At 31.3% G+C, this 13,579-nt stretch overlaps 1 protein-coding gene across 3 annotated transcripts in view; it reads right to left on the bottom strand.

Annotated features, from left to right (window-relative positions):
• Positions 1–8,482: 8,482 nt before the first annotated feature.
• The window catches only part of LOC107455032 (cytochrome P450 2F3), a 32,039-nt gene continuing 26,942 nt past the window's right edge, over positions 8,483–13,579 (bottom strand). For all 3 annotated transcript variants that reach the window (XM_043042720.3, XM_071179955.2, XM_043042722.3), the window contains 2 exons: positions 9,499–9,672; positions 8,483–8,753 (listed from right to left, as the gene is read on the bottom strand). In XM_043042720.3, coding sequence (XP_042898654.2) covers positions 8,587–8,753; positions 9,499–9,672 — 341 coding nt within the window. In that variant the 3' untranslated portion in view covers positions 8,483–8,586. The remainder of the gene's footprint in view (positions 8,754–9,498; positions 9,673–13,579) is intronic.

The following is a 13,579-nucleotide window of genomic DNA, read 5'->3' as shown; positions in this document are numbered from 1 at the left end:
CAACAGAATGTTCATTCAAAGTAACTTTCTGTGCAAATGTTGCTCCACACATGCTTCATGAATAAGGCTTCATTCCAGTATGATTAAGAGAGAGCTTGTTTAATTAAGATTTATCTCCGATCGTTTTATCACATACACTGCATGTAAAAGGCTTCTCTCCTGTATGAAACAACGAGTGCTTAATTAGATTGGCTTTCTGTGAGAATGTTTTGTAACATAAAATACAGGAAAAGGCTTTTTTTACCAGTGAAACAAGAGTGTGTTTACTTAAATAAGATTTTGTTTGTGAAGGTTTTATTACTTTAACAGATTGAGAACAGAGAAGGTTTTATTTAAGTACAAGAATAAGATTTCTTTAAAGTATGAACACAGTGTTTATTTAAATTTTCTTCTTGTGAGAATGTTCATATTGCACAAACTGCAAGAATAAAGGTTTTTACTAGCATAAATAAGATGGTGATCATTTAATCTTTATCTCTGTTTAAATGTTTTATTGCACACATTGTATGGAAATTGTTGGATTCCTTCAAGCAGTATCTTTTTAAACTGCCTTAACGTATGTTTTAAACTAGCACACAACACTAATTATGTATATCATCACCTCTTTGAGTGTGAATGTTTTCTAAGACATTGCATGGATAAGACTATTTTGTTTAAGAATATTAGTTGATTATCTTTAAGTGAGTTAGTTTTATTGCATACACTCTACATTAAAGATTCTCAAACTCATTCTAAGGTTTATTTTTAATCTAAACAAGAAATGTGTACTTTTTTGTGTATTATACAGAGATACACATTGAAGTATTTTTTCCCTTTTCAGCAATGGAAAAGAAAAAGGTAAAAAAAAAATTAATTTGGAAAGTTTTTATTAAAATATTCAAATGATCTTTTCAGTCAAGTTTAAGTCCTATATTAAAAACTCACTCACTTTCAACAAAAAATATTTAGAATTGTAAATAGTAAATCCCTTAGGCTGCCTATTTTTGTATAATCCAAGATCTTGACCAAGCGGAAATTGCTTAAACAGCCGCAGCATTAGATAAATCTTATTGGCTGATTTTGGCACCGTTCTCGCTTAATAGTTATTCTGGTTTACAAGATTTGGCACAAATGCTTTTTTTGGCGTCTTTGAGCGCGTAAGCCTGTATGCACTTTTTCTATCGACGTTTACATGCTGTCAGGATAAGACACATGTTTACAACGAATAAGGACTCTAAATCCATACGACTCTTCTTCTTTCACTTATCAATACAATTTACGAAAGTAAAATCATTTGTTAGTTATATTTTATTTCATTATAATATTATTAAAAATGTCCGTTGATACAAATATCCATTATATCTTTCTTTTTAGTATCCCTTTTTTCCTCCATCGATTTCAATTTTACCTGGGATCCCAGGTAAAATTGAAATCTAAGTCGACTTAGATTAGCAACACCGATATAAAGAAAGCAAAAATACTACACAAAATGAGCAAGATTAATTTGTAACTCTTAATGGGCGCTTTTTTTTTAACTTAATTTTCATCAAAGATTCTAAAAATATACATTAAGGTTGAACTTTAAAGAATACCCTGTGTAACCTGAAACCTTTTCGTTCATTTCAATGAGCTGTTGAAAAGTGATTTTTGTTATGACAACCAGTTTACTCTGCACAAGGAATGACTGAAGGTGTCGAATTCCGTCAAAAGTCAAAGATATTATGCAGTTTCAGTAATGAAATTAAAGAGCGTTAAGAAGTTGTGGCGTAACTACCACTATGAATATTAAATACCAATTCACTAGTATATAGGACATGTTAACTTGATTCAATCTTGAGGTACCTTTTGATAGATGGAAGTTGACATTAGTCGATAAATATAACTCCTCAATGGTGACCCGGACGTGATATGAACTTGCCAACATTGATGGATCAGCTGATTTGCTAAAAAATATACTATTCAGAAAAAAAAATCTGGTGAAGTAAATAAAGTCTCCCGGTTAATAAAACAAAAATTAAGCAGAAAAAAAAAGAGCGAAATGCTATAAACTAAAAAAAAAGAAGAAAAAAGGGGGAAATGTTGTAAAAAAAGTGCAAATATAATGAGCAAAACTGATAAAAAAATAAATAACAGCATGAATCAACTAGTGGTATTCTATTCATCGAATTCTATCACAGATAAAATTCTGGAAGGGGAGTAATGTGGCGTAACTACCACTATAAATATTAAATACCAATTCCCTAGTATATAAGACATGTTAACTTGATTCAATCTTGAGGTACCTTTTGATAGATGAAGGTTGACATAGTCGATAAATATAACTCCTCTAAGTTCAACAAGAGAAATAGGGATATTACTAGAATGATTTGTTGTTGGAGCCCGTGGTTAAGGCATCCAATCCATGTAATGGACTGTTGTGCTTGTGAAGAAGCAGATTCCTGGTCGATGAAACCTCTAACTAAATTTCCAATGGCTCTTTCAGTTGAAGATTTTCATATCATCGAACCTTTTTGGACAGTAAGTTTTCATTGAAAAAAAAAATTAAGCTATTACTTTGACTTTTGTTTCGTGTACAAAATGAATAAAAAATGAAAATGCGATCGAGCTTATACTTAATCGTTCTCATTTATCTGCGGACTCATTTTCTGCTATATAACGAATGAAAGTTTTTAAGGGAAGTATGTACAGCGATTACAGAGAACGGTGCATCGAAACTAGCATTTTGCATTGCACTACGTTGTAATTTTCGGCTAAAGTAGGTCATCAAGCCTCTAGAGGTTAGTTAATTTCACAGAGAGTCACGTTCTTATAATACTCTCTTTCCAGAGAACAGAATTGCAGTACGTTGTAATTCTCTGCTAAAGTAGGTCATCAAGCCTCAAGAGGTTAGTTTATTTTATAGAGAGTCACGTTTTTATAATACTCTCTTTCCAGAGAACAGAAGGAAATGGTTGAGTGCAGCGCTGTAATGAGATATTTTTCAGAGGGATCGAGCTAAAAATTACAACATTTTATATACACCTTAAGAAATAATAAATAAATAATACGAAGAAGTGTTACAGAAACTTTTGTTTTAAACATTCTGCAAACAAAACTTCTACTATACAGTGCTCAAAAAATTAAACAGGCCACCCTAAATAACTTTTGATTTAATGATCATATCTTCATGTTCGAGTGTTGAATCTTAATGGTGTAAGTGGGTGACGATAGTGGTGAACTAGTGCATACGATATTTAATGTCATGAAATCAGACTAAAAAATTACTTTCTCTGAAAAAACAATCTTTTCTTTGACGGATTCGGATTTCTGACGCTGTTTCTCAAAATGAGGGGGGTGATATATGGTCTCAATAGTTTTGTTAGGAAAGCAGTCCAAAGTTTAGACACCTTAATGTTAATTTTACTTTTTGCATACTTCACCATATCTCACAAACTTCTTAAGCAATGTGAAATATTTTTGTGCTCAATTATAAAATTTATTTGTCTATAGGGAATTCCAGGCATAATATAACCGTTATTAAGTATTTATTATTTTATTTAACGTAATAGTCGAAAAAAATTTGAATTGTAAGGCAGTAAAATGTAACTTTTCACTATTCGACCGATTTCGCTCAGTCTTTGTATTTTGCTATTTGAAATTGAATTCTTTAAAATGATGTAAAAAAATGTCTATCATACAATTCAAAAATGTTCGACTGTTATTAAATGAAATAATAATAAACATTTACTTAACGCTATATTTTTCTTGGAATTATCTTTGAATAAATAAGTTTTATAATTGTGAGTGGTGCAACAATCCACGCCGACCGGTCAGTGTAGGGGGCAGAGAACTGTCATTGCATCCGAAAGGTTCTGGGTTCGAATCCCGGGCAAGGCAGGGATGTTTCTTTCTCTTTGTGCGTTCTATGCGAATGTGACCCGTCCTATAAACGGGTTTGTGGTTGAATGAATGGTGTGGCAGAAGTCGAATTCTTGGCCATAGATGGCGCCACTGAAAAACAAGAACAATCGCACCCCCTCTGCCTAAACAGGCATACGACGAAAAAAACAGCAACAACAATCCACTTAAAAAATTCTCGAGACATTGTAAAGTACGTTAAAACTATAATTAATATTAATTGATCCTAATTTTGGACCACTTTCCAGAACCTAATTATATGGGGATCATATTTCCTAGATTGCGGCTATCCGTGATATGTTGGGACTCGGAAATCCGAATCCGTTACAAAAAAGGCATGTTCATTCAGAGAAAGTAGGTTTCTGTATGTGATTAATTCGTAACTTAAAATATCGTCTGCAGTAATTGATTAGCATTTCTGAGGTCACCCCTCGTACTATTAAGACTGAGTTTCTAAAACGTGAAGATCCGATCTTTAGATTAAAAATTATTCAGGATGGACCGTTTTCTTTCTTATTGTCGCACTGTAGTGCGACGATAATTGCCAAACTATGATAAAAATAATTTCCTTGAAAAAAGTGCACTTTGCCAAAGTTTGTATGCTATTCTACATATTGGTGTTATTTTAATCCAAGAAAAACTGTATTTAAAACTCAAAAACGCTAAAATTCCGAATTATCTCAAAATAAAACAATTTTATTTTTAAAATTATCTGACTTGAATCATTTAGATTAATTTTATTTATCAAGCAAATATGATAATTTAGCACAGAGGTAACAATTTTGGTGGGAAGGTAGGGTACAAAGATTGAGAATCGCATAGTCTATGACAATCGTACGTCTCTAAGAGTTCCTTCTCTTTAGAAACTGCTGTTCGTGCGCATTTCAACTATTACGTTAATTTATCTAAATTATGTTAACACTATGATTTCTAATAATAAATGTGGAAAATTGCGTCTCGGAATAGTAGTGTAGTATGTTGGTTTGGCGTATAACTTGCTGAACTTACCAATTTGATTGGCTGATTCGTAAATTAGTATAAAGCAGCTTTTTCTTAGGATTATGCGAAAGCAGTTTTTGAACTTATTTATGATACTTGGTCAAATGTGAATAGTTGGGAAAAACAATACAGCACAGAAAATAACATTATTTATTACATCTCCTTCAAATAAATATTCCGTTCAGCGAAAATAAATTCTATAAAGAAAATAATGTTTTAAAAAAAATTATTTATGAAGTCTTAAGGCGTTAAAATACTGAAGAAAGAAACCCCCCCCCACAAAATTATAATTATTTGGTCTAATTTCGTATAATATCCGCTTGAATTTACATAAAAAAGAATTTGAAATACATATTTTGATTATATATAATATACATTCTAAATACTTGTTAAAATAAAAATCCATATTTAAAATATATATTTGTCCCATGTTTTGTTTTTCGCAGATAAAGGTTTTCTTTACCTTTCTAGTGATTACACTTTACTTTTCAGAGCCATATACTCATATTTTTAAGCTGCTAATCGATAATAAAACCTTTTTAATTGTATTATTTAATTGTATAATAATAAATTCTTTGTAATTTATCATCCTACTTCCTACAGCAGTGATTCATGTTTTTTTCTTGTCTCTATGCCAGATAAACTTTCGTTCGCAAATTAAAAATCTAAAGAACTTCATTTAAGCTTTGTCCTTGATGCCACGGATACAGTTACATTCTCTTGCCTTACATAAACAAAAAGCCGAGGGCAAATTCATTATAAACGTTGACCTCTCCTTGTTAAATATATGTATTTTCGTCTACATGATCAACTTCTAAAATAAAAAGTAACCACTTAAAGTTACTTGATATTTTGAATAATGTAGAAACGATTTAGTTACATAGATTCACTGAAAAAAATAAGCGTAGAATCTTTAAGTTCTATTAATTTGTCATGGTTTGAACTGCGAATCTTTCAATAAACGTTATTAGTTCCATAAATTTTTTTTTTATGTGTTCGTTATAGGATTCAGACGATTGAACAAGTGTTATCTGTTTTGTATTTTAAAACTTTGGTGTTATTATCTAGCTGACTTATTTGAAAAGTTTTTTTTTTTAAAATTGATTGAACATATTTAATTCAAATTTTGTTGTCTGGATTGATGTTTATGACTACGATTGATTGACTACGTTTTTAAAATTTATTTAGCAATGATTTTAATATTTAAAGCATACCCACTAGTAAGTTAGATAGAATAGTTTAGATAGATTAATAGTTAGATTAGTAATTTGACGGTCGAAGATGCAAATCTGACACACCCAAACAAATGGAGACAGACATATAAATATATTTTTGAGTTTAAATTAGAAATTTAAATTACCATCGGTCCTACTTAGCATATTTAAGCATTAAGTAACTGAAATTGCGCTTTCGTTGGTGGAATTTTGATCATTTTATCAAAAGTTATAAAATGTGATTCGTTTTCACTTTGAGACTATCCCTATATAAGTTTTCAATTTATAGTGAACTAACTAAATACCTGTTCTTCGTATGGGTTGAAAAGTAAATAATCAATAATTCGGTATTTTACACTACACGAACACTTCGGTATTTTACATTGCACGGTTGATTGCTTAAACGTGCACGAATCTGAAAGTCATATACCGATACAAATAATTAAGCTAAAACAATTTCACTTCATTTGTTTATTATTACTTAGTGTTTTTTATGTCATTAAGTAATACATGTTTTTTGAAGCTCATCCCTTCAAAATAAAGATTAACTTTATACTGCATCATTACCATAATGCAATTACTTGAGATCTCTACCACAGTCGATACTCAATAATTACCGTTTCAACAGTTTTTTCCGGTACTAATTCCTTTCTGTAGGGCGTAAAAAAACTGTTTTCACAGTATTTAAAGTTGGTATTTCAGTACCAATATTAGTATATTTGGTATCTCTTAAAAAAAAGATTTACTTTATGTCAATAGTACCTACTACCAAAATTAATCATAGTTTATAACCGCCGTTGAACAGCTGACCAATTCAGAAGACAAGGGAACTCAATTATTGGGAGAATTATTGGGAGAAATCTGCCTGCAAGGAGGACTTTTTATGGAACAAACTCGCATTTGTGTTACATGTTGAGGAAAATCACGAAATCCTCCCATGGTTAGTCTGACGGCAAGTGGACTCTACCCCATGATCCGTCTACCACTGAGGATATCCTTCGCCAGTACTGTGGTCGTTGCGAGCAGAGTACGGAATTCGTTTCAACCAGTCATCGCTGGGATTCGAACTCGATTCACATCATTGGAAAGCGAATGCTCTATCTCCTGAGCCACCACGACTCACCAAAATTAATTAAGCAATATTGGTGTCAATAATAATACGACGATTTTTTTAATGTTCTCCTGACGAATAAGTACCACTTCTGTTTTCCATTAATTTAGCTTTTTGATACGAAACTTATTATGCCAACAGTACCTACTTCCAAAATTAATTAAGCATCAGTATCATTATGACCATTGTATACGGCTCTTCTTAACTACTAAGTACGAATAAGTACTTTTTTTGTTCTCCATTAAATTAGTTGTATTTTATTTTATTTTATAACCGTCGTTGAACAGCCGACCCAATTTTTTGGGTCTACGACTTCTAATGTACAACGCCGTAGCACTGTAATTTTGAACCCAATCCAGAAGACAAGGGAACTCCTGGATCGAGTATTGGAGAAATTTGTCTTCATGGAGGATTTTTTGATGAAACTAACCTGCATTTGCGTTACATGGAGAGGAGGACCACTTGAACCTCCTATGATTAGCCTGACGGCAAGGGGACGCTAACCCATGATCCGTCTACCACTGAGGATATTTCACGTCAGCACTGTGGTCGGTGCAAGCCTTAATATCGATTGGGATTCGAACCCGGTTCACCTCTTTGGAAGGCGGACGCTCTATCCCCTGAGCCATTGCGGATCAAATTAGTTGCATTATTTAAGTTAAGTATAACTTTTAAAATACGAATTAGGTTACGTCATTATTAGCGTCGTTTTTACTGGTAATAACTCAAAATGGCAGCCAAAAGTAAATAATTCATAAAAATGTGTAACAAAACTAGTTTTCGATTTATTAGAGATCAATAATATTTTCATAATCCCATGGAAAACTCTTTCTATGGGATGTAGCGCGCGAACCGGAGAGGATTTTAACGTTGAGAGCTAGGTACACTGTGTTTTCGAACGCTAAGTACACTAAATTTGGTCCGGATCTGTACATAATAGTGGGTTTGTATACGGAATATATATACACCTACATCTACATATATGCCAGGACTCTGATTTCACGTCTCCGCATGTGAACGACCCCTGACCTGAAGGTCAGCGTGGATGAGGGACATCCCGGTCGAGGGAAAAAAGATTTAAAAAGAAAAGGAAAATCTCTTGTGAGAAATCATTATAGAGTTGCTGAGAGATTTTTTTTTGAAATATGAGTAATTGTATATATTACTTAACATAATAATCCGTAACCTGAAATAAGTACATATCTATGATGTAAGTCCTCGTAGTCTTTGAGTGTACTAAAACGTACAGAGAAGAAAAATCTTTTCACAATACATACTTACATACAATTAAGCATTCTGTTTTATTTAAATAGCAGATGAGAAACTACGTAGCATAAGTAAAAATTATTTATCAATGGTTCTATCATTTCCTGAGGACAGTGGTGTTTATGTGGGGTTTCTAGGATGGGCACAAACTTCCATTTTACCAACAAGGAAAAGCAAATTTTTGTCTTCATCTGTTGCTTTAGTCAAACGGAAATGTTTAACAATAGTTGTAAGGAAAAGAAATGTCTGAGCCATTGCATAGCCTTCTCCAATGCAAGATCTCCTCCCTGTAATATCAAAAAAAAGTTTGGAAACTTTACCCAAATTCTTTATGATGTTTCACGGTTGTTTGATACAAATAATGTCTGTAAATGCTTAAAACATATTTGCTACAAGAAATTTTATTGAATTAGCTCTCAAATATTTACATCACTTACAAATTTTGTTACTGTAACATCCAAAACCTTTGAGTAACTATGGCATAAATTAACGACTACTTATTATAATTTTCAATATTACTTTTATGACAGAGCTTTGTACCTATAAGTAATTAACTGTAATCGTTAGCCTTACGGAGCCAATTGCCCTGATAGACGCTCACATTCCATCGTTGACTCAGCTAGAGAGACATAATAAGTTTTTTTTTGTTTTTTTTTTTTGTTTTTTTTTTGTTTTTTTTTTTTTGTAAAATCTGATTTCTTTTTCCTCATGCTCAATGAACCTGATTTTTCTTTCGACTCAACCACTCATTTTCAACTGGGTTCAAGTAATGTTTTAACATTACTTGACTTATTAGACAACCTTAAAAGTGAATAATAACTATAGAGTTAATGATAGAAATAGATGAGAATAGAATGGAAGTTTATGGGTTTATTTAAAAGAAATATAAATATAGATCATTAAAATTTTAACGATTTAAAAAAAAAACAAATTAAAAGGGGAAATAAACTGCAATTCATATTATTTTATGGCAATGATTGTCTGAATATAATCTATAGAAATAATAAATAAATAAATAATAGACGAATTTACCAATTCCAAATAAAATCGGAGCTTCTGGTTTTTTCTTTCCCTTTTCAGGAATGTATCTAGAGGGATTAAATTTATGTGGCTCTTCGTATTCGTTCGGATCGTGATGAGCTGCCCAAGTATTAACCAACATAACCGACCCTTTTGGTATTCTGTATCCTTGAATAACAGTTTCTCCTAAAAAAAAGTCATAAAAGTAATGAAATAAAGTCATAAAAGTAAAGAACACTATAATATAAGAAATAATGCTATGAAAGGATGAGAGTGTTCGAAGAATTTTTTTAAAATAATAAGTTATTAATCAAAATGTCACCAATTTTAAAACCGTTTATCCTAACAAAAGTGCCTTTTTCCGTTACTATTACTATGATTGTAGTTTTTGTAGTTAAAAAATTGGAAAAAAAGGTTGAATATTGTTTAGGGAGCTATTCCAGAAAATATTTGGGATCACACGAATAGATAAATCAATTCTCCGCCATTCTTCGTAAAAAACATTATATGCCTGCTTTTGAGGTTTTATATAAAACCCTTTAAATTTTCTCATTCTTAAAACATTTCAGAGCTTTGCTATTATATTTTACTAGTGGGCTGTGCCCCCTGCTCGCTAACGCTCGCCAACCCCCAAAAATTGCTGCGCAATCTTATATGGTTTGCTGCGCAAACCAAGCTCGATTCGCTCGCTACTAACTTAGGTACATTGCAAATGCACAAATTTCTAAGAATTCAAAACAATCATTCAAATCCATATAACAACTTTTTTTTCTAAATTACGTCTTTTTAGTAAATACTAAGTCATTAAAATAAATTTGAATTCAAATAAATGACATGCAATTCGTTAAACCTATTAGAAATGTGCTATAGTATAAAAACTTAAAATAAAATTTTTAAAACTGATATCTCTTTAAAAAGGTTAAAATTTTGGCTATAATTAAGTCTATTAAAAATTGAAATAAGTGAATTGCAATGGAAAAACCTGCATAAACAAAACATTGAATTTCGGAGGAAATCTCATTTGGTGAGAATGCTCTCTCTTGTCAAAAAATACAAAATAAACTGACATCAAATAAAACTCCAAGGACTTCGAATCAAATAATTAAGGAAACTACTATCACGTTTAATATAAAAGGAAGATTTATTAACTAAACAATAAAATTACAGCATCGCAGTTCCAAAAAACAAATCTCACACTCACTCAAAAAAACAATTTTCCTTCTAATTAGTCACCATAGCAACCACAAAACTCTTCTCGCTACCATCTATAAACTGATTTATAATAAATAAATTATTTAACAAAAAATACGATGCGCATAAGCACATAATATTTTACACTCTGGTTATTTCCGTTTCCGTTTTTAGAAGCGCTATATGTTGAGCCACCCAACCTAGATTTGGCATGTGACATTTTTAGCGGCAATTATTGGTTGATTTTCTAGCGTTGCCATTCGGAGAGTTGTAATGAGGCTTTTTTTTATCGCCGTGTAAGAGAAATATATATATAGATTCCTTGATTTTTCTTTTTAGTTACATAATACAACAAAATTATCATTGTTATCAAGATTATCAAATACAAATATCTTTTTCGACATACCATAAGCGAAATGTAATAAATTAATTTTTATTGTATTGTACTATAGTAACCATATTTTTTCTCAGAATGTTAAAAAAAAACTTTTAAAATTATAGCTAAATATTATAATTATAAAATTATAGCTATTCTAAAAATGAATTGATTTTCAAACTTATTTGTCTTTTGTCTTTTAATAGTATTAAAAAAAATACAAATGAAAGATATAAACAATATTGGAGTGATATGCTGGTTTCTACGACGTCTAAGGCTTAATGTATAAAATTCAGGTATTTTTTTTACCGCAAATTTCATTTTTACCAGAGCATGTTACGAAACAAACAACCTGATATTCGGTGATTTTTATAGTAATAATTACCGTAAAATCAATGAATCACTATAATCTATTATATATAATTCTCTTACGTGGCTCCCAAATTTTGGCTGTATTTCTTTTCCGCTGGTGGCAATAGTTTTCATTTTTAAAGAAGTACTTTGTACAACTAAATAAGATTCTTTTCACAACACTTAAATATTTACTTTATTTTCTTCATTTATAAAGAAAACAGACGGTAAAGAATTCTGTTAGGTTAAAAAACATTTCGCTAAAAAAATTACGAATTCTAAAAGAAATAAAAATAAAAAACTTAAAAAATAAAAATGCTGTAGCCAGCCATAGAATTTTTTGAAAGTTAACTTAGCAACATAAATCAAAATGACATAGAAACGCAACTAGATCAAAATTATGATACTTGAGCGCTTGACGTAACAAATCCTTCAATTCTATAAGTGTTGTATCGCCAAATGCCCAGATTAACAATTGTGTTTTTAAAGAAATTCTATAAAAAGTTTTAAATAAAAAAATCTTCTATCTAGCTACTTCTACAACTGCTTCTTGAAGAACTTGGCTCATTGCTTAAAAATATTGTTTTAATTTTTCAGTACTAACTTTACTTCTACTTACATTATTGCTATGACCCTCTTCATTACATTTTACAACTTCATGCTAAATTTGAGGACTTTAAGTTGTTTTGTGGTTGAATACTAACATTTAGAAATGTGTACATAAAAAAAATAATATTTAGAGGTTAAAAGTTGCCTCAGAAAAATTTGAATTGTTGACACTGAATTTAAAAATGGAAACAATCATTTTTGTGAAAAATTGAATTGTATTGCTGACATCAAAACTAAAAATATTGTGTTTCAACTTAACAATACTACCTTAATTTTTACTTATATAATTACTATGATCCCTTTTTTATATATATGTATATATATATATGCATTTTAGAACTTCATATTAAACTTCTGTTGTGTGTCTGAATACTGACATTTAGAACAAAATTAAGGTTTAGAATTGCCTCGGAGAAATTTGAATTGTTAACAATGAATTAAAGAAAAAGTTATATTTTAACTGACAAATACTATATTATAATTTTAACTTTTTCTATGACTATACTCATTTTCTTACTCTTTTCTTTGTTTTTTATATATTTTATATTTTTGTGATATAATAAAAAACTTACAGTTGTTCTGCTTCTGAACACTGATGAAAACACAAAATGATGGGCTTCATCAACAATCAAAAATATATACATTTATTTTACAAATTCCATATTATTAGGGCGGTGTCCTTCAGAGAATTAAAAATACAAAATTATCTTCATCGAAGCCGATGCTTTACATTCGGCGTTCAGTGGCAGACTACTATTTCATATTGTTTTACAACACATGGCTTTAGCGCTCTGGTGGGAAAGACTTTAAAACAAAACGTACAACAGTTACTTTTCTCAACAACTGAAATTCAGAACAGTGTGATTAAGCAAAATATGTGAACTGTTTGCAATTTCAAATTAATATTGAAATGTACAGGTTTAGAATTTTCTACAGTGAAAAGTTTTCGGAACATCAGTATTCAGAAAAGTATACAAAAGCTAGACGTTAAAAACGTATCCAATGAGCGAGCAAAGCGAGCATTGGATTGCGAAGCAATCCGAAATGAACTGCGAAAGCAGTTCCGGGGGTTGGCGAACGCCAGCGAGTAGGGGGCAAAGCCTCCTAGTTAAATAAATATTATTTAAAAATTTTTCTTTTTCTGATCGTCGTTGAACAGCCGATCCCATTTTGGATTTACGACTACTAATGCACAATTCCGTAGCCTTGTAATTTTGAACCCAATCCAAAAGACAAAGGAACTCCTGGATCAAGTATTGGGAGAAAAAATTTTGCCTTTGTCGATAACTTTTTGATGGAACTTACCCGCATTTGCATTACATGGAGAGGAAAATCATGAGAACCTCCGACGGTTATCCCGAAAGCAAGGAGAATGTAAAACATGACCCGTCTACCACTGAGGATATTTTATGTCAGCACAGTGGTCGGTGCGAGCCGAGTAAATAGTTTGTATGGACCAGCCATCGTCGGGATTCGAACTCGGTTAACCTCATGAGAAGACGAAAGCGCTATCTCCTGAGACACCACGGTTGATTGCTTAAATTGTTTATATGCCTGTATATTACA

This window comes from Parasteatoda tepidariorum, chromosome 1 (genome assembly GCF_982258835.1).
Source record: "Parasteatoda tepidariorum strain Cologne lab strain chromosome 1, Ptep-v5.0, whole genome shotgun sequence".
In the NCBI taxonomy this organism is placed as follows: domain Eukaryota; kingdom Metazoa; phylum Arthropoda; class Arachnida; order Araneae; family Theridiidae; genus Parasteatoda; species Parasteatoda tepidariorum.
The sequence above is the reverse complement of the archived record's forward strand: the minus strand, read 5'-3'. Positions and strand labels throughout refer to the sequence as shown.